The sequence below is a fragment of the Fringilla coelebs genome (genome assembly GCF_963513975.1).
Source record: "Fringilla coelebs genome assembly, chromosome: Z".
Taxonomy (NCBI): Eukaryota; Metazoa; Chordata; class Aves; order Passeriformes; family Fringillidae; genus Fringilla; species Fringilla coelebs.
In genome coordinates, this window is record NC_140031.1 from 22,972,522 (window position 1) to 22,997,104 (window position 24,583).

The 24,583-nt window shown below is 36.2% G+C and overlaps 1 protein-coding gene across 1 annotated transcript in view; it reads right to left on the reverse strand.

The window, feature by feature from the left end:
- Positions 1 to 564: 564 nt before the first annotated feature.
- Positions 565 to 24,583, reverse strand: part of JMY (junction mediating and regulatory protein, p53 cofactor) — a 62,952-nt gene continuing 38,933 nt past the window's right edge. The window contains exons 5-11 of the mRNA XM_084225060.1: positions 24,259 to 24,424; positions 20,768 to 20,955; positions 14,226 to 14,312; positions 11,621 to 11,716; positions 9,840 to 10,386; positions 7,928 to 8,238; positions 565 to 4,738 (exon numbers count right to left, since the gene is read on the reverse strand). Of these exons, the coding sequence (XP_084081186.1) occupies positions 7,931 to 8,238; positions 9,840 to 10,386; positions 11,621 to 11,716; positions 14,226 to 14,312; positions 20,768 to 20,955; positions 24,259 to 24,424 (1,392 nt within the window). The 3' untranslated portion in view covers positions 565 to 4,738; positions 7,928 to 7,930. The remainder of the gene's footprint in view (positions 4,739 to 7,927; positions 8,239 to 9,839; positions 10,387 to 11,620; positions 11,717 to 14,225; positions 14,313 to 20,767; positions 20,956 to 24,258; positions 24,425 to 24,583) is intronic.

Sequence of the window (24,583 nt, forward strand, 5' to 3'; positions counted from 1 at the left end):
ACAGCAACAACACGCTGGAAGATGTTAAGTGAATATCCCCAATGCCCAACACCTATTTACCAATTCAGAAGTCAAAACTATGTTTATACTCTGAAAATCAAGCCAGTTTATGGCAAATTAATTCCTGGATAGGTGACAGTCTCTGGAATAAAGTCTCTGCAGAGTTTGGACTATATGCACCAAAATGGTCTTCATCCTTTCTACTTGTTTTCAATGGAAACACTATTGGTCAATGAGCTTCAGATAATGCTCTACACATTAATACTAAAAACTCAGCAGAAGAAAATTCATTGCGTGGTCATTTTCCATATTAGAGGTACAGAGCATTCACATTTGAGAATGGAAAGATGACCTTTTCTGTCAAATTCTGAAGCTCTGAGCCACAGAATATAGAAGACCTGAATCACAATAAAAATACATAAATGTCAGGTAGCAGATTCACCATGGCCAGAGCTGTGAGTTTTGGATTAACAGTCAAACTGAAAGGGAAGTACAAAGACCCATATATGCAACAGCCCCTCCCACAAATATATTGGCATGCCCGCCCGCCCTCCCTCAACCCTCCTAAAAATTCTAAGTATTTATGTATTAGGCAGCAATTAAATATAAATTCACTTTGTAGGAAAACTTAAATTACAGTATATTTATAGGTTAAAAATAGCCATTGTGTTGATAGCATTGATAGCAGTATGTCGATGTGGGCAAGTGGCCCATCACTTGTTGATGTGATCATTACACCAAAGAGCAATTTGCAGTCAAGTTTAGGATGACCTACTGTCTGTCAGCTCCAAGAGAACTGAAATCATGCAACATGCTCTCCCAGTAAGGTGCTTCTGTTACTCCTTTTCTTTGCAAGAAGCTTTGCTTGTTCTTAACATTAATTCTGTAGTGCGAAACATCAACAACATATTGTCCATGCTTATGAAATCATTACCAGAAATACATCCAGGTAATTTAATTACATAAGCATTACAATGAAAATAAAATCTGATTACACGCATGAGCAAACTTGATTTACAAATTACACTCCTGAAATTCAGTGCAACAAATGGAATAAGGGTAACATTAACCAAAAATGTTTCTGCCTCCTCTTCTCAATAAGTTGCATCTTCAATAATGCATCTATCATTACTTTATTATTAAACAGTACAGAATATAGTGCTTATACTCAAAATGATTCTTTACAAATAATGTAGTGAAGTATGTTGAGTTCTATCCCCAGTTCAGTCACAAAAGTACACAATATATAATCATACTAATTTATTTTACAAGTGTCTGGTGTAGAATGCAGACTGTCAGATTAAAAAAACAAACTAAACTAGGCAAAAATTAGAAGTGATGTTTGAAAAGAATAAAAAAAAAAGCCTTCATCTACCCTAGACAAATAACTAATATGAAAATACAGTTAAGTGAGTAAGACTATTGGTCATTTGTCAAGGATCTGGAACCTCCATGAATTAGAACATGAAATTCTTGTTCATACAAATTCAATTTCTGAACAAGACTATTGCTGTTTACCTTACATTTTGGTTATTTTAGCAGAAACTGAGTATTTAGTTTCTTATTCCCATTCATAAAAGGTTTTTCAGTCCTTACATAAGCATTTGTACAATAAACAGTATTCATCCCAAATCTTTACTTCACTGGATCAGTTATACCATAGTAAAACTTTTAATTTGAAAACAGAAATAAGTTTCTAAAAATAGAAAAAAGCCAAAAAGCCGACAAACTACTTAAGATAAATAACTAGCAACAGAACAATGCAGCCACAACAATAAAATGAAAAGTATCAATAGGCAGGTCTTTTTATGGAGGCTCTTTTTCCTTGCGCATGTTTACGTGTTTTTCCTTAGTGATGCTTGCCAGGATTTCTCACGGACCAACACAATTATTACAGCTTTTCTCAGCCGTGGAGGAACTGACCTCAATGCAGGACTGTCATAATTTCCCTAGGTTTCTTGTAAATATACTAAACTTTCCCCTTCTTCTGCAGTAGCCATCCCACTGGAAAATTGCACATGGCAGAGGATGGTACCTTTTATGCATTAGCCTGTGTACACTACGTATGCAATTTTTATATCAAAGTGAAAATTACGTGAAATTGTGACATCTAGAAACTCATGGAGATTTCAATTCAGGATTTTTTTTTTTTTTGAGCAGGATGTGAGAAACAAATCCATTCATTTTCCATATAGAAGATGGCAGTTTTGAACTGATACATACTGCTATGCTCAGCATAACAACTACTTTTTGTGTGTCCATAAAATACATGCTCATATGAGAACTCCATTTCTATTGAGACTACGCTACTACAGAAATCTAAGATTTCAGCTAAATATGAAACAGATTAAGAAGAGTAATTTTCATCAATCATGCACACATTTTTCAAGGCAAAGATGACAGACCACATGGCAAACATCTCAAAACTGTAGTAGAGTACAGCATGGAGCTATTTTGATAACAACACAGTGGTAAACAGCAGACAAACGTGTTGTGCAAAGGAACCACTGCACAAATACTTTAAAATTACACTATTTTTCCTCGGCTTGAAATTTTGCTAGTGTTCTGTATGCATACTCTAAGGAATGAAACTGCAGGCTGGAAAATAGGAAAAAATGAACATAAAAGTTGCTTGCTTAGCACTAAGTTTCAGATGAAATGTATAATGTGTATTACCATTCTACATCAAAGTTCTGTTTTGTGCTACAGCAAAAAAATTATTTGCTTACCTTGGTTTTAATGTGAGGTGTGACTGAAAGCACAAACAAATGCAGAACAAAACAGCTGATGGTATAGGCAGTGTCGAATGATTATGATGAACCTTGAAAGTACTGCTAATTGCTGCATGAACACAGCATCAGACAGCTCACAACCATACCATGTAACACAGAATTTGGAGAATAAGTGTAAGAAAAAAGCATAATGTAGTTTTAGCCTGTGGGAAGCCAGTATCAGGTGTTTCACACAGCTGAAAAAGAGAGACCTAGCAACTAACACAGGAAAATCTATACAATCCTACAGTAACGCTGCTCGCAGGTGCTTTGAAAATCAATGTTCACTAACTTTTTAAGTAAGGCAACATGGTTAAGAAAATCCTCCCGAGATGTTTGACAGAGCTTTAATTTTTGGACAGCCACAGCAAAACATCTTCAATAGACTGAAGGGTCCCAGAGCTGAGGTTCCTTTAGATCACACAGCCTATTGCTAAGGTAAGGTCTCCTGCTCCTCTCTCTGTAAGTAAACGGCAAGACGTGAAATCCCCTGTTATAAATGTTAACACAGTACGTGTTCCATTACACGACAGCAGCAATGAGTAACTCCACTTAAAAGAACCCAGATCCCCATAAAGTAGTTTATCTGTCAAAAGAGGAACAGTGAATGGACCACACAACACAAAGGACAGGGACTGTGTATGTCTCAAACACAGTGTATGTTACACTAGTAAAAACAAAATGCTAATGGAAATTCAGCTTTCCTAGAAGTGTAATGGGCTGATTTTTAATACCACATGAGGTTTTTAGGTGGTACAAGGCTACTTGTATCTCTGTATATTAACATACCTCTTGGTACTGTGGTATCCTAAGAGTAGCTGCCTGCAGCCATTAGTCATGAGGTTTAGGACTACTCCTAAGTATTTACTGCAGAGGAAGTTGTAACTCTCCTTTAAAAATAAAACAGTCAGAATCAAAAGAAACTTTTTTTCAGCCAGTAGGCTTTTGGGTATGAAATACAAACATTTTCGCAGCCACTAAAGGGAATAATGAAAACCAGCAAGAATAGCATGATTTTCACAACTCAATTATCAGAATGCTTAAGTGCTTTGAGCTTTTTTTAAAGAAGGCTGCTTAGACTAATCAAAAGCCATTTTAAACCAAAAGAGAAAAATATTTTTAAGTATGAAATTACAAAATATTGCTTCTTATAACAAATGATAAAAGTATAACTAACTTGGTTCAGCATAGCTAAATATTTTTAAAAAGCATGAAAATGTCTACTTTAAAAAGATGTCAGACTAAACATGACCTTCTAAAAAGGTGCTGCAGTATGTCTTGCTAAATATATCATGATGGAAACAAACACATTCTTGAATATGTACTGAATTCAACTCTTAATTCTCATTGTGCTGTGGTCACTTGTTGCTTTTCATACTGATATATGCTTCTTCAAGCTAAGAAGAAAAAAATCTTAGTTGCATGTTACTGAATTTCAGCTACTGTAGTGCAACTAGGAATTCTCTTTCTGGAATATCAGACTGCTACACAGCAAGCTTCTCTGCAGGGAGCCATTTCGTTGAATTTTCAAGCACATGAGATATTCAGTGCAGTGAAGGGGCCATTTTACAGCTGGTTTAGAACCCCAAAGTTACTCTAACAGCAAGTAGTCTCCCAACTCAAAATGGGCCCCTCACTTAACTGGCCGTACATTACTAACACAAATATAAAAAGTGCTTAAGAATTGGGCATTCTTGATAGTATAAAATGCATGTCTTAACAACTTAGCTTTGTGCCCAAACCAGAATTTGTTTGAACCAATAAAGAAAAAAGTGATCTGAAATTAACATTTCAGGCCATTTTTTTCCAAGTACTGAGTTATTTGCCAAAGAAAGACTATTTCTTTGTCAAAGAAAGCCTCCTGTGGAATTGATGGTCATAACTGCTGGCTCTGAATTCTCAGAAATGCAGAAGAAAAGTAATCTTCAACTGGGGTTTCTTTTCGCACATTGGTGGCTGTCAAGCACCTGTTTGGGAAGAAAGAAAAAAGAATATCTGAAAAGCTAAACGGCTGTACAAAGATTCTATGATATTCTCAACATATTAGGCAATTCTAACATGCAATAAATATACTGAGCAGCGCAATATACTGAGCAAAGGTTCTCTTTGCTCCCAGGGTAATGACACAGTGACTCTGGAGCCAGAACACACATATGACCAGAACTTTTTTTTTGCCTTCTTGTATTACTGGCAGTTAACACAGATTAGTTTGAAGAGGCCCAAAATACTGGATTAGGACACTACAGGGAACAAAAGTTCCCTTGTTATCTGTTATTTTGTCCACCACTGACAGGAACTCAGGTTCTGCATTACTTACAGTACTCTTAGTGTACTATGGTGCACTACTATGTACTCATACGCAGATATTCTCAGTATACTTTCGATAACCAGTAATCTCTCAGATTTTTCATACAGAAGCTAGTACACATTTATACTGCTCACTCAGCTACTTCAATATACAGAATGACTCAGTATCTTATTACATGTTTCAGAGTGTCTGGAAAGAACTGCTCTTAAGGTTAGTCATAACTTTAGTAGAAGTTAACTCACAGAACAGGAAATACAAGAAATTACTAGATCTCCTGCAAGAATTAGCTACTATTACTTTTGTCGTCACACTTTAATAATTAATGAAAACACTTCACTGAGCACTGCTAATACTCACTTTGCACATATCAAGGAACTTTCTGGTACTTAATAAATATACATCACTGTATCAGATTTAGCCTCCCTTTTGTAAGGCAAATATCTGCATTACACTTAGCCTATACAGAGACACGTATAATTAAGCATAATGCATAGAAAATGTGTGCCAACACACTTCTGTAAACATGTTTTCAACCTAAAATCTCTATGCTACTGTTTTGCCATGTGTTGCACTTACAAGTTAAAAACCAGTAGGTCAATCTTAAATCATGATATTAAGTGGATGACCTTACAGTAAAAAATACTAGCCTGCTATTTCTACAACAAATTTTCATTATTTTAATCTTGTATGATGAATGTTTGTAAACCAGTCTGTAGCTTCAAGCAAGTATGCTCATCTATATGGAAAGCATTTTTTCAGTTGAGTTTTTCAAGGGCTTTGTCTCAATCTCTGCTATTTCTGAGCTATTTTTTACAACCATTTTTCAATCTAAACTATTACGTGTTAAATAATCTCACCTAAACCAACACCTAACAGGGTTGTTTTTGTAATAAAATACAACATAGGTAAGAGAAAGGAAATCCCAGATATGTGAAGAACAAGGAGCACATACTCCTGACACTGAACCCTGCTTTTAGGTACAAATGATTTCACAGGACTTCAGCAAGATGTAGACTGGTAAAAAAGGAGACAACAATCAGGGACCATGTAGCAGTTATTTTCAGCCTGCATTCTGAACTCCTTTTATGGGGCTGCAAATAGCAGAGAAAAACATATACTTACACTATGTGGTAACGACCACAGAATATTTCTAAGATGCACTTCCAAAGTAAAATGCTTAGGAGGTCAACCAATTTGACTTTTTAAAAAATTAAGTCAGTCTTGGAAAATTTCTTTGTATCTTGCCAAAAAAATGCAAACAAAATCCTAAACAGTCAAATAGATTTACTAAAATCAAAGTCAAATCACAAAGTTTAAATTTGATCTGTTATCTAGGAAATTAGCCTGCAGTCTAATTGCAACTGCACTAAGAAAGCCAAGTTAGTTCCAAGACATGTCTTTTCTTATAGCTGTCACTTGATTTCTGAAAAGCTGTGGTAGTGGGAGTTTTCAATATGCAAGGATAGAAAGAAGTTACATGAAAGCAAAATTATTTTCACTTGGAGTTTCAGCAAGAGTTTTAAGCACATCTCCACTCCTGGAGCTTCCACACCAAAACTAGCAGCACCTTTGATACTGCTAGGAGCAAGCCATAATTAAACAGTGTGAAATCATTAGGGTGGCCAATGGCTAGTTCGTGAGGAATTGAACTCAGCATTTATTTTCCTTATCAAAAAAATTAAAATATTGTAATTTGAAAATACCACACCAAACCAACAGATTGAGACAGTATTTCATAATCATAAGAACATTCAGCAGATGATGTGCCAAGTCAGAATCAGTTTTTAAACAGTCGTAGCACTTTACAAATAATCACTCTCCAGCTATGGTAACAACTAACCAGGGTAGAAATGCTGGATTGTGAACATTCAAAAGGTTATCTTCTTTCTACTGCTAACTGTGTTGCAAGGATTACAAATATTTGTCTTCCATTCTGTTTAATTATCCTTTCTAAACAGATTTTTAATTTCTTTGCAGATTGTCATGCCTCTGGTTTCTCAGATTTTAGGCTTAGTGGAAACCTTCATTCACACTCAAGTTCATTAATGTATAACATGAGAGAGCCACCACAGAGAAGCGCCCTATGCTGCTGCTGCAGTCTCAGATAACTTTGTGCTGCTGATGCAGCAATTATTTTGAAACTGATCTCTTACCAATTTTTGGTTTGTTCTGAAATCATTAATTTCATCTGCTGAAGTCTGATATCTGTACTTTCAGGCACTGTAGCTTAGTATTATTGCAAGTTCATGGAATTCATATGACTAGCAGAAGTATAAATTGTATATTTGCTGTTTATAGCCTGGAAATTCAAGTCAGAGATTTTAGAGACCAAAACCAAGCCATAAGAAGTCAGCCATTCAGGGTAACCCATGAGATTTCGATGTGTTCAGCATTCAAACCTAACTGCCCTTCACTTAAAATTACTCAGTCTGAAATAAGACATACCCAATTTTTACAAGGCTAGAAATAATTAGAAAGTAAGTATAAGGTGTATCTCAGGGTGATTGTGCTGCTTTTTAAACTTTTTAGATAAACTGGGAACCGTCCCTCAGAATTTACTAAATAAAATAGAGCTTTTTTTCTGCAGTCATCCTGTCAATATTCAGCAGAAGTACTGGAACAGTAAAAGGCTAACATACTGTCTAAAAAGAGGTTTTCCTTAATATAAACCTTAAATTCTTTGAAAAGTCATTGATACGCAATTCATACGTGCATTTTTTATCACACTGGATGTCAGACAGCTTAGTCACATTTCTACTAAGTCTCCTAGAATGCACAACCTGAGCTTTAGCTCCTACTGTTATAAAAACTGTTGCAGAAATATTATCTTTAAATGTAGCTTAATTACAGGTTAGTTTTCCCAGTCTGTGCAAGGCAAACTCTCCTCTTCATCCTCTGACTCAGGTGATGCTTCCTTAATCCTTCGCAATGCTTCATGGATGCTCCTTGTCAGAGGGTCAGTATCAGGCAGAATTGTAAAGGATTCTCTCAAAACATCTTTCTGTACTTTCTTCAGTTTCACGCCTTTCCTGATCTGTGCCAAGATGTTATTGCTATCATCTTCATCAGGAAAAGGAGGGAGACTTCTCTGCTCAACTTTTCTTAAGTGAAAGCTGCCTCGTTTCAAGGAAGCCAGCACTTCATCCATTGGGGAACTCACTGCAGCAAATCAAAAGACCTTCAGTATTATTTTCACAAAATTCATCAGTTTTAATTTTTATTTCCTACTGACCAAAAAGTGCCTGCATACTATTAATATGATAGTCCATACTAGAAGTATAATAGTAGCTCCAATACTGTTTTAGCTTCTAAATAATCCTCCTTATTACCAGGTCAAAGCTGGTTTATACAGACAATTTTAATTTTTGTAACCACTTAACTTCCTGTCAGGAAGAAAAACTTTCTGAACAATGTGGCTTTTCTGTTTGCAGTAGGAAAGTCAAATAAACTGCAAGGATTTAACGTAAATGGAAGTGTTTACTGCATCATCTTTTTTTACTTTGGAACTCAGGTAATGAGTACATGTCTTACATACTGGAGTGTGGGATCCATTCTTACCACATGCATTTTTAGGCTAATTTTACCTATTGCATGACTATTTCCACAAGCCAGCAAGGGAAGCAGCAATATAGTCAATTGCAAGAGCATGCATTTTCCTACTTCTCTGGGTTCATGTATTTGTTAGCATCTAGTCCCAGCACAGTTATAAAAATTGTCTTCCTTTATAATTAATGAAAATAAATAAGTCAGAGATAGTTCTTTATGACAAATCCTTCCTTTATCACTAATTTTGAAACTAGTTTTCCGCAAAAATAAAAATCAGGCTTTTGCTCTTGTAAGAGCCACAAGTGGGAAAGATCTTCATCCCACAGAATGCTTTATAATACAGTATAATAAAGTTTAAACACTTTGCATACACTAGCATGTAATTTGTGCAGCACCTCTCTATCAATACATATCCATCTCCAGGTTCTTTTTTGTACATTGTACAATATATTTTTTAAAACCTGTTTTGCATTTAGGAATAAGCTTTGTCCATCCCACTAAAGGCCTAGACAGAAAAGACACAATGAGAAGAGAAATATATAAGAACACAGTATTATACATTTGAAAGAGGAAAGACAGATTGTAATGCCCCGTCTGTCATACAGAGACAAATTTCTGAAGCCACTTAGAAACTTGGAACATCTCAGAGGATATGGAGCAGCAGGTAGAGTGATGCTGCAGACATTAATAATATTCTTAAGAAGGATAATTGATTTGAATTTATATTTGTCATATTATGATGCATATAAAACTGCACACACAACAGGGGCTTTGTAAAAAAAATGCAAGATAAAGTGTGAGTCAGTAAAATAAACAATAGCACTACATAAAAATTATTGTTATTCTGTTATTAAATAGAACACTGCATCCTCAGGTGAAACATAGAATATTTACAGGCAGTAAGTAGACACATAAATATTCTTTTCAACAACATTTAGGTCCATTTTCTATCTAGTCTAACATGGGATAATGTCGACTCAATTTCACAAGCGTTTTCCCACTGAACAAGTATGCCACGCTGTCGTAAAAGCCCTAGTGTTCAAGTTGCCAGCATCTCTCAGCTAAAAAGGATTTAACAACTTTCCCATTAGTAATAAATTAATCACAGCATGCACTTTCCTACTAGCAATTCAAAAGATGAACTGATATGCACTGCAATTTTTAAATTAATAACAAAAAATTTTAAATTAAATATGCAGAAATTAAAACATTACCTCTCCTCCTCTGTAAACCCTCTAGATCACCAGTTTTCTTAAGCTTCTTCTTGGCACTGACTAGCTGACTGCTATCGAACAGATGTGCTGGTGGGACACCAGAAGAGTGCTGGACTCCCTTCTCCACACTCTGACGTTTAACCAAGCTGTCACTTTTCTCTAAGGATTTGGTGGCATCTTCCTTGGAGGGCAAAGGTGGAGGTGGAGGTGGAGGAGGCAAAGCAGGCGGAAGCTGTACTCCAGCTGCAGTCTCTGGCTGAAGCTGGTCATTGGTGAGTGGAGAAGTGCTAACGTGGGGCAGTTCAGAGGTAACACCATTAGGAGGCAAAGAGACATCCTGAAGTTGTTTTAGGCTTGTGGATTCCTGCACTTGCAAAGGCTGAACTGCTTTTTCCAATTCCACCTCCTCACTCTTCTCTTGGATTTGTATGGTTGCTGGCAAAGATTGAGGCTGCTCGACAGAGGGCACTGAGCTGGCTGCACATTTTCTTCTTGCATGAGCCAGCCGTAGTCTGGTCGATTTAAGTATTACTTGCCCAGGGTACCGCTAAAGTGAATAAGGTATTGACAATAATGTAAGCACTTGCAATGGACTATTTTAGATTTTACGTACCTGTCGTTTCTGACAAACAATTTTTATTTTGCTCTGTACGTAAAAACAAAGCAAATATATCCTCAGCTTTATGCAAAAAATTATTCATAATTTTTTTTCTTATTTAAGCCACAATTTTATTAGTCTAATCAGTGAAATACATAGGTTAGAATTACAATTTTACTAAGAATCAGATTACACATTCAAAACTTTTCTTACTGGGAACTGAAATTCAAAATTCCCCGTTGCTTTCCTCTTCTAAACCTGGTCAATGGCTCCCTCTGCAAGCGCAGACCAGTCCTGACTTAACACACTGGCCTTATATGGGAATCAAACTGTTTTAAACAGTATATATTGAGAAAATAAGCGTTTTTCAGCCTTAATTTACTTATTAAGTTTGCTGCCTCGTTATCAGTCTTTTCATATTAGTTTCATCCATAGCCTTTTTAAAACAAAAAATTAAGCTGCTTCTGAAAGACAGGTGTAATATTTTTTGCACAACTGTGGAAGGCCTAAAGCAATAGCCTAAAGTCTTAGTATGTTAATAGAAAAAGTCAGGTCATGAACAGTTGCTGGTTAAAACAAGTACATTTGCTTCAATTTACAGAAGTTACAGAATTCAGGAGCCTTGCAAAAAATAAGGACATGAATATACTGCTGAAATACTGCTGAAGAAGACAACTTTCCAGCAAATTAACTTCTCATACCTTTATTATTTTAATGTATACAACAAAAAGTCTACACCAATTAATACAGTCTCTGTTTTCTTTCACTTTCAGCCCTTTCCTTATTCCTTCCCCTTCATTCTACCTTGTATGCACTTTCTGACGCTTCCATTGTAATAAGAAGGAGCAGGTGTTCTAGCAATCAGGAGCAGGGGGCCATGTCAGGGGGCAATGCTCTTTGTGGGAAGTACTGTTAAGATTATACTTCTCAGGAATATTTGCCAAGTGTCTTGTCACAAGGTATAGGTGTAAAAGTAAATAGAAACTTATTATGGCACTGGGAATGCAACAGCTAGAGGAATTTGTTACCACCAATGCCATACTTTGTTGTGAATTTTCCAAAGACCAGTTAATGATACAATGAAAGAGAATCACTAATAGGAAAGTGAATGCTATTACTGGAATGAGTGAGAATTTCTTTGGGAAAGAAAACGGCCAGAAAAGAACAACAGTTCTTCTGGTACCTGCTTAAATGTACGAAGTCTGTCCAGCGTTTTCTGTCGTTCCTGACTAACCCAGGAGCTCTTTCTTTCCTCTTCATCTTGCAGCTGATCTCGTTTCTGAGAAAATATATGGAAAACATGTAAATATTATATCTAGGGCTCTATTTGCTTCACTAGAAAAAAACTCTTCTTCTAAATGTGAAGAGTTACTTAAAAAGATACTTCTCAAATAAACATAACCCCAAAATTTGGCCTTGGACTTCCCCTTAAAAAATAGTTTACATTTCCTGGTTTCTTTTCTCAAAAAAATGCAAAGCTCAGTAAAAAAATGTTTCAATCTTGAACAGGAGCACTTGGCAGACTTGTTACTTTGAGAGATGAGAAATAACAAGCGACAGAATGCTATACTTAGACAGGCCCCCTTGAATTAAAATTACATAAATTAGCCAAAGAGCAAAGCAGTATCGTTTCCCCCTCATTCCAATAGCAAAATGACAGTCCAAATTGCAAGGCAGTCCATTTAAACAAGGTATTTTAGTATTCTCAAAGTACAGGAATTCACAGAACTCAGCATCACAAAGTTTTGAACACAATAGCAAGCAAATTAAGTAAATGCTTTCACACTTACATTTACTACAGTAAATATAAGTTTGTATTTACACCAGCTTTTGTTACTTAATCCAGCTTGATTTTACGTAATTGCACTTAAGTAAAGGTCTGAAGCTCTTCCTCGCACCTGGTACGGTTGTGTTTTTTCTTGTACAGCGATTTTACCTTATGGAAAACATCTTTGGGTACATCTCCTTTAACTAATCATTCTTTCTTACAGAATTTCAGCAAGAGTTGCTACCTTTGAAACAAACACTCACTTCTCAGTCAAATTTACTGGAAATGGAAGCTAATTACTGGAAGGTGAATTTCACTGCATGCAAGTTCAGAAGCTATCAGGAAAAGTGATGTAACAGCTGACCACAAAGCAAAAACCCTGAGCAAAACCGACTCACAGCATTTAATATTACTTTTGAAAGTGTATCTTCACAATCAAAAATTCTGATCACTTTTGTGAACCTTTTACTCTCATTCAGTCACCACAAAAGCAGTGTCTGCCTGCCATTTTCATAAGTCAGCTAGTGGCCTGGTGTCCTTCACAAAAAGCCAACTCCTGTGATTTGGAAGGAAGGAAGTATAGATGCATGAGGGAGAGAAAGATGAGAACATGTCTGAAAAATAGTAAGGACAGAAAACAGAAAAAGGTGAAGAAGAGGAGAAGCATGTGGTAAAAGAAAATAAGAACAATGGTCAGAGAAGTTAGAACAGAAACATAAAGAAAGGAAGAAAAGTAGTTCTATCACTGTACCTGAATGTTACATATGCGTTCAGATCAAACTTTTCCTGAAGCAGTCTCAAAATCAAGGTGTTTGTTTTTTTTTTTTTTTGTTCTGGCTGACTTGTGTATTTGGTTTTGTTTCACTTTTAAGTAAAATAGTAAAATTGCAATTCTTATTTGGATTTGCTTTCAAATTTGGACTCCCCTTTTCCAAAGTTTCCTAAGAGTAATCTTTTCAAAATTCTTAATGAAATCTAGTAGTTTAAAACATTTTACTGTAATGCTAGAATTTTCCAGTCACATTTTTACCAGAAAAACCCCACACAAGCACAAAAAATTAGCATAAGGTTCTTTGTATCATTCAAGCAGGCCACCCCATAATATAAAGCTCTGCAGTACTTGCGAGACAATGAAGTCCTTTGGCTTTGTCAGGTCTTACTTGTAAGACTATAAATGGCCTACAGTCCACACAGTAACCTCCTCTGTCTTATTATAAGAACTGATGAAAAAAAAGAATTTTTTTTTTCAATTCCTGAAAGAATATTCCAATACATACTGCCTTTGACAAGTAGCCTTTCCATAAAATAAATTATGCAGCTGACTTCCTGGACAAAAATATCAATGTTAAAAATGTATAAGGATGAAATAGAATCACTTTCACTAATCTAATTGAAGCTTGAATTAAAGTGACTTGGATTTCAATGCATCTTTGTCAGTGATCTTTATCAAATATTGATACTATATCAGCTCCCAAGACCTAGTTCAAAATTTGAATATTCTTTAAGATAAGCCTATTTGCTACAGCATAAGAGACCAGCTGGTCTATTCTCTGCAATGAGACTATGAAAAAAATAATGGAGCATCCATCTGGAACTATAAGTTTATGTAACATAATTCCAGTAACTGCTTTAGTAGAAGGAAGAAAAGTAGTAACCAAGCTTATTAAGATTCAAGAATAAATATGTGTGATTTCCTTACTCCTATCAGCATACTGGACATGGTACTCAGAGGTGTTCAGAATCATCTATGTGCACATGATGATAAACATAACAAAACACACAGAATGTCAACCTAGCATACAGAACTGTTCTACTTGCTTGGTTCCCATATTTTCCTAACACAACTATATACTCTCCCTTGCCAGCATAATATGACACAGAAATCCATGGTGCAAAGGTCAGGGATACACAGCATCTTTTGAAAGAGCTATCACTCTCAATGCTCCCCTAATTAATATATAATGAGAAATGCAAACTATTAATAACAGGCTAAGCTCAACAGCAGAAAACTCAAACTTACCAGCTGAACAGTATGGTGCATTTTGTACTCCTTCTCACTCTGGTGACGCTGCTGGATCTTCTCATTATGCTTTGCGATACAGATCTCCTGCAGCGACACAAAACACAACCTATAAAGCATGCAATTTAAATACAGATTTACATAATGTCATATTTAGCAAATGGCAGGTAGAAAAATAGAAACTGCAGAGCCTATTTCATACAGGCTCATTTAACTTACAATGAACTGTAACTAAAAAAAAACAAAAACAAGCCAGACAACCCCAAAATCTATTCGTTTTAACTATCAAAAGAGTAGATCCAAGTGACAGCTGCTTGGAAAGTCTGTTCTCCAGGACCAATATAAGTGTAGCAAAAATCACCAATCTGTCAACACTTCATAACCCTTGTTTAAAGCCATGTATTTGCATCCATGGAAAATAACTAACTCTTGAATGTACTACGTATTTCTGTTTATTCAAATAGACAGCTTCCCATTTACAGATGTCAGTTCATCGTTTCCATGTACTCTAAGCAAGCACAGACAGGAATAAAGTTGTTACAATTCATTGTGTTCACTTATTACATTGAGTTCACATCTCTAACATCTGGTTTAAAACAAGAATTTGTTACACCGTCTGCAAATAAGAATAGGTTAAAAACAAACAAGGAAAAAACTAGGCCATGTTACAACACAAGAGGATAACAGTCAAAGAGTCAAACTTCAAGTAGATAGACAACTTCATTGGATGATATTGAGGGCCAGAAAATTGGACAGTATGAGCAATGGAATTAGACCTGGTACAAGCACCACGCAGAACTAGAACAAAGTCAGACGTACAGTCATAAGCAAATCTCACAGTTGTGCAAGAACGTGCAATGTTAGCAGCTTGGAGACTCCAGACAGAGCATGGAGCTGATGGGTCCTCAAGCATCATTCAGTATGACTTTCTGGGTAGATTGAGAAAAGAGCTTTGCCATTGAAAGCATTGCTTGAGGGAGCTGATGGAGTAAAGCACAAAAATAAGGAGGGAAGGGATTAAAGAAACCTGACTATTTTGGATGCTTAAAAATGCAGAAAAAGCTGTTCTTCTGCAAGTTGTCTGTGGACATGCTTTGATCACATAAAAAAAGTAACCAGTACCAGTGTTCCTGTATAGGACAGTAAAACCATCAATGTTGCTGCTGTATACAAGTAACTGACAAAAGCAAAGATTTCTGTGCAAAGACTGTCCCACCTTCATCAGAGGTGTACCACAGAATGGCTTAGGTAGGAAGACATCTTGAAGCTCATCTAGTGCCAACCTCCTTTTCACAGACAGGGAACTTCCACAAAACCAGGGTACTCAGGGCCCCATCCAATCTGGCCTTGAACATTTCCACAGATGGGGCATCCACAACTTCTCAGGGGAACCTGTGTTAGCAGCTCACCACCCCCAGAGTAAAGAAATTTCTAACAGCTATTAAAATCTCTTCTTGTTTAAAGCTGTTCCCTCTCGCCCATGTAAAATATCTAGCCATGTCAAAAGGCACTATCTCCCTCTTTTTTATAAGCTCCCTGTATGTTCTGAAAGGCTGTACTGAGGTCTTCCCATAGCCTTCCCTTCTCCAGGCTGAACAACCTCAGCCTGTCATTATAGGAGAAGTGCTCCAACCCTCTGATCATCATTGTGGACCTACTCTGGACTTGTTCTAACAGGTCCATACATATATACAGCCAAACACTGCTGGGTTTTGTATTTATTTCTGAAGGTTTCTTTCCCCTGGTGAAAGCAGTTAATCCTGGAACAGTCAACCAATTTAATTTGTAGCTGAAAAAGTACAAAATATTTCATCTCTGTGATTCAAAGACACAGCAAGCTACATTATACTAACAGAAAATCCGAACAACTTTCTGTAATATTCCTAACTAGTTTACAGTTTATCCTCTATTTATGTTTTAAATATTATAAAATAATGAGAAAATGTAAGTTAAGCATGGTTTGGGTTTTTTGACATGTCTCAGATACTCAGGCACAATTTTATGTAATGTTTTCACTTTAGCATCGGTATTTAAACATTTCTGATTAAATGCAATAACAAAAGATATTTTATGTATGTAAAGAGGACAAACCTGACCAAAATGTATTTGGTGCTGAGTTAGTTTTAATAAACAACCTACTTCAATGTAATTAGATCTCTTTGACATGAAATAATAAAAACTATTAGGAGGGGCTGAAAACATGTTGCAGGACAGGATTAGAAATCTGAATCATCTTAACTAATTACAGAAACGGTCTAAGGAAAAAAGGAAAGGTTGCAATTTCAGAGGGACAAATGCAGGGTTCTACTTGTAGACAAGATTAAGTGATTTCAAATAAAGGATGAAATAAAAAACACCCAGATGCCAGCTATAAGAAAACCAACTGGATGATTATGGCAGATGACAAATTCCATATATACCGATGAACTCCGGCAAAAAACACCAAAACAATAAAACCAAACATAATAATTGGGTGTATGAGCAGGAATACATAGCCTACTGCACATGCAAGGTAGTCCTTACTTCTAAGCACTGGGAAGCAGGCACATTATCATAGAATCATCAGTCTGGAAAAGATCTTTAAGATCATTCAGTGCAACTGTCCACCCAGCACTGCCATTGTTACCACTCAACCATCATCCAGCACCAAATCTAGACACTTCTCAGGGATGAGCTTAGCACCTCCCTGTGAAATTACGTCCAGCAAGAGCCACACCTCAAGAAATATGTTGATCAACTGTATGTAACTGGGAAAGCAACAAGAAGTAATGCCCATTCTTCCTTTAATCAACTGACTGATTTCACAGTATCGAGCTGTACTTCCATTAAAGAGACAAAAAGGGAGAGCTGAGGAACCATTTCAACCTTTGTCACTGCATGAACTACAATGTTTAAGACTAGTAATATGTAATATATGTAAAAGAGATCTGCATTAGTATTATATCTAACTAGTTCCAGTGAGTCTTGCTTTCAGCTTAAAAAACATCCCAATTAAAAGGCTAGCTTTTCATGTGCAGAAGTCATGTGCTTTTTACAAAAAGCATTCAGTGTAGTTACATTCTTATGCTGCTGTTGTTGTAATAGTAGTTAATAACAGAATACCAATAATCCTATGCCAGCTGTCAGTGCATCTTCATAACACCTATTTTGGCATGGGCTGTGCTTTAAAATGTGGGCCTGCAAAATTCTAAAGGTGCCCTATTAAATGAACACAAAAGTATGTGAGGAAGTTTTCTATAGAAGTTTCTATATTATGAACATACCCCAAACAGCTTCACCAAACAGTTGTTTTTCCCAGTCTGCTTGTGATAAGAAATACTCTTTCCAGGTGAAAAATAACTTCATTTCATCACAACTCTGTTTTTTCAGAGTTTTCAAGATACCTTCTATACCATTTTTTTCACCGTGACTCCTTGCTATAAATCTAGCTCCCTAATAAACCAGCTGCTTGTTCCATATGATCATCTAATTAATACTAATGTGTAGCCAGCAGGGGGTAGACTGGCATAACAATAGCAATTGCCTGCATGAAAAATCTACAGCTAGCTCTCTAGAAGTAAGGGAAAAAAAGTTAAACTGCTATTAAAAATTTATTTCTTAACTCACTGTTGATGACAGGAACATCAGGAAATGATTGCTTAACAAATGCAAAGAGATTTGCATTAAAAAAAGAAAATGAAGAGTTTATCCTCATGGTAGTACAGTAGTACAGTAGAAAAATATCAAACTCTGTAAAACCATGAATTTTTAAAATGCCAGTTCAGTTATTCTAGAGTCATGACTGAATTATGTTTGCAATAAACCTTTACCAAAAGTTTCTAAATAAAAGCTTGGTACGATTACTTGACAACATCACTGCAAAACTGAGGCATCATCTGCAAAATTAGGGAAAGAAGTTCTGAAAAACAAAATAGAGACTATAGTCACTGAAGTTTATATTTAAATTACAAAGCATCTATAAAAAGTAATTTCTTTCCTTTCACTGTGTTATCTCCTTAATAGAAAAGATTTTCAAATGGCTGGATGATGAAATTACCTTCTTCCAAACAATAAAACTGATGATAGAGAAAAATTTCCTATTGTTTCCTTAATCCTGATATCTACTGCTAGAAAGGAGACATTCTCCTAAGGGCATTTTCAGTTGCCAAAATCTTGATAATGAGAAAGGACTGTAAATTCTAAACATATCACAAGACTGTCCTGTACACCACTTAATGCACAGCTTGCTTTTTGTTTTTGCCTACAGAACTGACAAGCTTAAAAAAAAAACCACACAACAAAAAAGAAGGAAAAATCCCACCAATCCACCACCTAAATCTCACCAACCCAATCCAAAACAGAACACCAGTCTGTTTTAAGGTACTTTGCTGAAACACACGAAGTCAGGAACACAATCTGAAAAGCATTAAGTACACTCTCATCTCAGTTCAACAATAAATGTTTCTTAATTGAGACAGACACAGATTTACCACACAGTATGTACTTTCCATATTCACCCTCAAAAAGTCACTTTTCTTCACATAGCATTCAGTCATCACTGCCCTCATTCTCACCATCTACAGTCTGGTTTTGTATCCCATCTGTATCTCAGTTCTGCATACTCAACCTCCAAACACTTCAGAGCAAGAATCCCTTTTTCCCCCCACAAATACAATTATTCACACCAGCACCTTAAATGGCATTCATGAACGTTTTACAGTACCACTAGAAATACCAATGAAAATGCAAAGATTGCTTACAGAAATGAGACAAATCTATGAGCTTTTATTTTTAGGTAATTGCCAGAAAGCTTAGTAGGACTCTGTGTTATCCAGCAGTAAGAAGAGAAGCTAAAAAATGGCCATATTCTTTTCTGCCCAACAAGTGCTACACAAGGGCACACAACAGATTCTGCCCTTTCTTTTTGTTCAAATAAAGATCATTTATTTTCTCCTGTAAGTCTAAACACACGTTGTTCTACTCTGTGATTTTTCTTAGAAGCTAAGTATCTCCCTGCAGCATTCAACTGCAAAGAATGGCATATGTAAGAGAGCTGGAACTAGTTCTGAGAGTGATGCGATGTCCAAGTTCCACATGGAGACATTACCTCAGGTCCTGAAAGCAGTATAGCCACAGCTATCCCAGCACAATGTTGAGAAGATGCAACACTACCACTCCTGCATGCAGATGCAGAAAAGCAACACTACCACACACAGCTCTGCATCTTCTCACAGTGCACAACCAGGCATGCTGCTACTCCTGCTACAGCCAAAACCAACTCCTTCAGCTTAAAAAGGTATTCTATCATAGCATAACACTGAAACAAATGAGCCATTGAAGGTGACTAGTTCATTATACAGATATATGGGCATGCTAAAAAATCTCTACTCCTGCTTCAGGGTTTCTTCTTGACCTGTGAACTCCAGTAAGTTAAGCAAAGAACAGCAAACAGGCTGTCATTTCTAAACAGGTTTGTCTACTCTGTAAGGTGCCAGCAGTGTCTTCTCATATCCAGGAGAAAATATCTTATTATACTACAGCCTGTGAAAATTAGTGTAACACTACAGGTAAATTCTCTTAAAATACTAACAACGTTCCTGATACCTTTTCTCTTTACAAACTCATGTAAAACAAACACAATGACAAAGCAAGCTACTTCACATAATTGGCAAACAAGAGACCTCTCTTCTAATACTTTATTTGCAGTCTTCTCCATATTGGCTAACTAGAAACCAGGCAGTAGTTGACAAAATACAAAAAATAAAATGTATCAACAGCTTTTCATTTGCTCCGTTATGCTTCAGATTTAGGTACAGAAATAGAGATATTAATTATGAAGTGGAGGGTTGACAATAAACCTGAAGGGTTTATTGTCAATCTGCTAGAACTCTTTATATGAAGGGGTCATTTTCACTTTAAGGACATGACTGCGAACCCAACACCAAACTGATCACTCATTCTAATCCAGAATGAGGCCTGTCAACTGACATTTCAGCATAGTTTTACAGTACGTAGTATGGGGTGGAACTGATTTTCTAACAAGCATTACAATGGTCTCCCAAAACTTTGGCCTAAATAGCACACCCAGAATTACAAATTAAGAATATAGACTGTATTTCCTATAGATCTGCCAAACACAGAATATCAACAACACATGACATAAGTTTAAAAGGATGGTAAGAGAATGAAAATAGAACTCACTAGTGAGAAACACATTTGAAAGTTCTCTTTGGCAAACATATACAAAACTACTCTTCATAAAAACATTCATTCTAGCATGGACTTCCTGCATGAAAGTATTCTGATTAGTTAATAGAAATAAGTTTATTTGTTGACTTCAAAGTAATTGAAGGTTCCTTTACAGCTAGAAGAAAGGTAAACAGAATCTTAAATGTATCAATATAATAATACATGCTATTTTATTTAGTATTCTGCAAAAAAACTTTTAGCAAACAATGAACGTAACGCACAAAAATTCCGGGAAATTTGTATCTGCAAGGAAACCTTTTGAAGTTCTGTTAAATTTGCTAATTATCTCCAAAAAAAAGGTAATTAAACGGTACCTTCTTATTTCTGAGGTAGGCTTTCTTGGCTGAAATACGTCCACGCCTTGCTTCCAGCTGGCGGATTTTTTGTTGCAATTTTTGCAGCTCCTCTTTTTGCAAGTGTACAGATGTTGCCATATCCTCTTTTTCGAGCATGGCCTCCATACTTTCGTAAGTGTCATAATATACCACTTCATCTCTCTTCTCTGTTTTAAAGATGTCAGCAATAAAAAAAAAAAATCAAATCATTGGTTTGCATTTGATTAACATTTTGTTTTCTTCAACAACAACCCTCCCACTGACTTGCAAGATATGATGCAAAAGAATGCCACAGTCCTTTGGTAGAGGACTACTACCAAAAATCAATAGGTCAGAGGAAAAACATTACACAGCAAGACACTGTACACCTTTAAGGTCTTTATGAGAAACAGAAATTAATACCAATGAAGCTCAGCCTGCTATTAAGCTCAGAGTATTAAAACACAAAAGCAATTCTAAATGTACAGCTATAATGTGTAGACTAATTTGAACACAATGCCCATGTATGTCTTTGGGTCTCAAAGGGACCCAAGGTGTGTAGCCATTTTCTCTGGTCATCACCATGAAGTTCAGGATAGACAAGACTACCAGAAGTCCTCAGTATGAGATTCTTCTGTTACAACCAACTCGTAATTTCATGTAAGGGACTTAGACAACAGGACACCAAAAATCCTTTCACAGGTTTTTCATGTCCCGGTCACTGCTCCTGGGAGGGAGGGCGGGCAACTTCAAGGCAATCCTTCAAAGCATTATAGGCCAGAAAAGGAGGTAATTACTAATAGTTTTATCAACACTCATGATTTTTAGTTTCCTGAGTGAAACATTTGGAATAACACTGAGCTCATCTTTAAATGCTGCCTTCTCATCTCTTGCCAAGAAGGAAAGTGTGGTGATTATAAATCCTTGAAGGATGTTGGGATGAAGAAGCAGCGAAGACCTCTTGCTCTTATTCCGTTGGAATATAAAGTAGGATATATTTGTCATGCAGTAAGAAGGAAATGCATTACTGCTGTCTGAAACAGGGAGATGCAGTTAGCATGTCTGTCCAGTGCCACAGCAACACCAAACTTTATTTCAACTTTTTCAACTATCAGAATCCTGCTTCAGCTACTTGATTATCTGGGGACAGGCACAGGATTTTCCTCAGTACCCAGTTCATTTTAAAAGCTGTTGTCATGAAGTTGTCACTTCATGTTATTTGTGTGTACAGTTTCTGCTGCAACCAGAATTCCGTCTACCATGCTGATTTCAGCTCAGCTGAAGTCGTGGCAGGACCAGACAATAAAGCACACCAAGACATTCACCTTAAAATAAAAGCTAATAAAACATAACAAACAGTCTCTTTACTTCAGCACTCAGTTTAAAAATTAAAAATCCTGCAAAGGTTCATCAATATGTTAAAAATCCTGCAAAGGTTCATCAATATGTAACTGTCAAGTCACTGGAACTCCCTTTGAGATACCACTGAGTAAGAAGACTCACGGCTGACAATTGTATTTCACCATGCAGTTATAAAAGTGGATAATTTACACCAGAATTTTGCTTTAGAAGACTTTAATGCAAAGTTAAAACCAGAAATATAAAAGTTCACCCATCACAAAACCATTTTGACAAGAATGTACTCATACTTCATATGAATAAGATAAAACCCTTGTAAATTCTACGTAATAAAGTCATGCTTCTTGAATTTCAGTGCAGGTATTTGCTTAATGACTAGTGTTGCTCATAATATGACAATCTATAATCACTCAATCCTTTTCAGATCCTTTGCTAAATTTGCAAAGATGCTCTTCTAGGTCACAACCAACTGCAGTCAATTCAAACCACGCTCTCAAAACATTAGTTGAGAATCCTCTGAACTATCTCTGCAGAACCACTACAGTCAGAGACTAGAGAGAAGCAACAGCATTGGCTTACACACATGAATTTCAAATCATACAGATGTGCAAAATCAAAGTCTCTTACTTTACTATCAGCTACACTTCAAAAAGAAAGTGTAACAGACCATGCTTTTCTTTTGACATCATAGGAAACAACCCATGTTAAAAGACCACTAAATGTTTCAGATGCTTGAATTCAGATTTGGTGATGAATAGTCTCAAACATATGAGTCACTTGCACACCACATTATTTTTCACACTGATTGTTCTATCCACCTAAGGAAAGTCTGAAAAGGTAATTTCTTGTGTTGAACAATTCTCAGACATTTAGGAACTGTATTTTTCATTTTCTGTCCTATGGAATGGTTTTGGATTTATTATTAAACAGTATCTTACAAATTTAAAATAGCAAAGGAAGACAGAATGGTGAACTGTTTTGTTGCCATGAGGGTAGGAACACGGTGATGGTTTAGCTGACTGAGGGTTTTATTTTGGATTAGGTGGTGGGTTGAGGGCTTTTTTGAGATTTCTGGAGAAAACATCAATGACAAATTGTATTGCCCTGTGACACTTTTACAGCTTAGTCTCTGACGGCCCAGACATTTTACTATCACTACACCAAAGGCAAAGGATTTTGATACATATTTCTTCTCTATCTCCTGTTCAGAGGATTTCCTTCAGTTCGTAATTGAGCAGATGTCTTCAGTACCAAAACTACATGTCTGCTTTCCCAGTCCAAAACCTATCTATCTCAAACCCACTAACTAATTCTCTACCCAGTCAAAGCTGCCACATTTCTGTAACTCATTTACAAAGTTTCCAACCCTTATGTTCCAAGCATACAGTTATAGTTGTTTCCATCAGAAACCATAAAGGTGGAGATTCATGTTACAGTGAGACAAATCTGCGATACCTATGTTTTCTCCTTTTCTAGTGGCAACTCAAAATACAATACAGCTTCAAACTTCTCTCAGGAGAACTTTCTTTCCATAGTAAAATCTTTTATTCAAGCCCTAGCCTCTAAAAACAGAGCTTGCTTAAATACAGACATTAAAGACAGAAAGGTCTGAAGGACAGAACTGGTTAGAAAAATGCTTTATGATTTACATGTACGGTTTCTGCAGTTTGTATGTACATGAGATATAGTAGGACAGTCGGTTCTGGAAGCATAATGTTTTCATTGCTGCTCTAAATCTGATAACAATATGAGCTTCAAGTGTAGCAAAAGGAATCCAATTTGCACATACAGCTTTTGAAAACCAATCACTTTCAAAAAATGAGTAATATCAATGCATACTGCATATTTTTAGACAAGTACAGTAATTAAGGCATCTCCTCCTCCCTGATCTTAGTTCTTCAAAACATATATAGTTTGCATATCTTATATGCAAATTTCCAAATACAGGCAATGAGAACCATACCAGAACTTCTTATGCCTTATAAACAGGTGTAAATTTTAATTTAATCGTACTTTTGCAGCTCCTCACATGGCAAAGAATCTGTTCTCATTTCATTCCCACAGGCTTCCCTGGACTCTTAGGACGAAAGCCATCTTTCACAGATTTGTATTAATTGAAATAAATAAAGTACCTGACATCAATCTTCTGATGCTTTCAAGCTGAGCTGTCAGTAGCAGCTCTTCACATTTCAAGATCTCAAACTGCACTTCATATAACTGAAGCTGTAGATCATAGTAATCAGCTTCTAAGTGGTCCAAATGGGCTAATGCTTCTGTACCACCCTTCAGGCTCTGCATCTAAATAAAAAGAGAAAACAACAAACAAACAAAAACCATACAACTCCAGGATAATTACAAGAACAAAACTACAGATTTAATGATTACAGCTAGATACTGTCTGGTACAGTAAATGCAACACATTAAAATTGAACTTAGGGACTTAAAATCAAGTCCCTA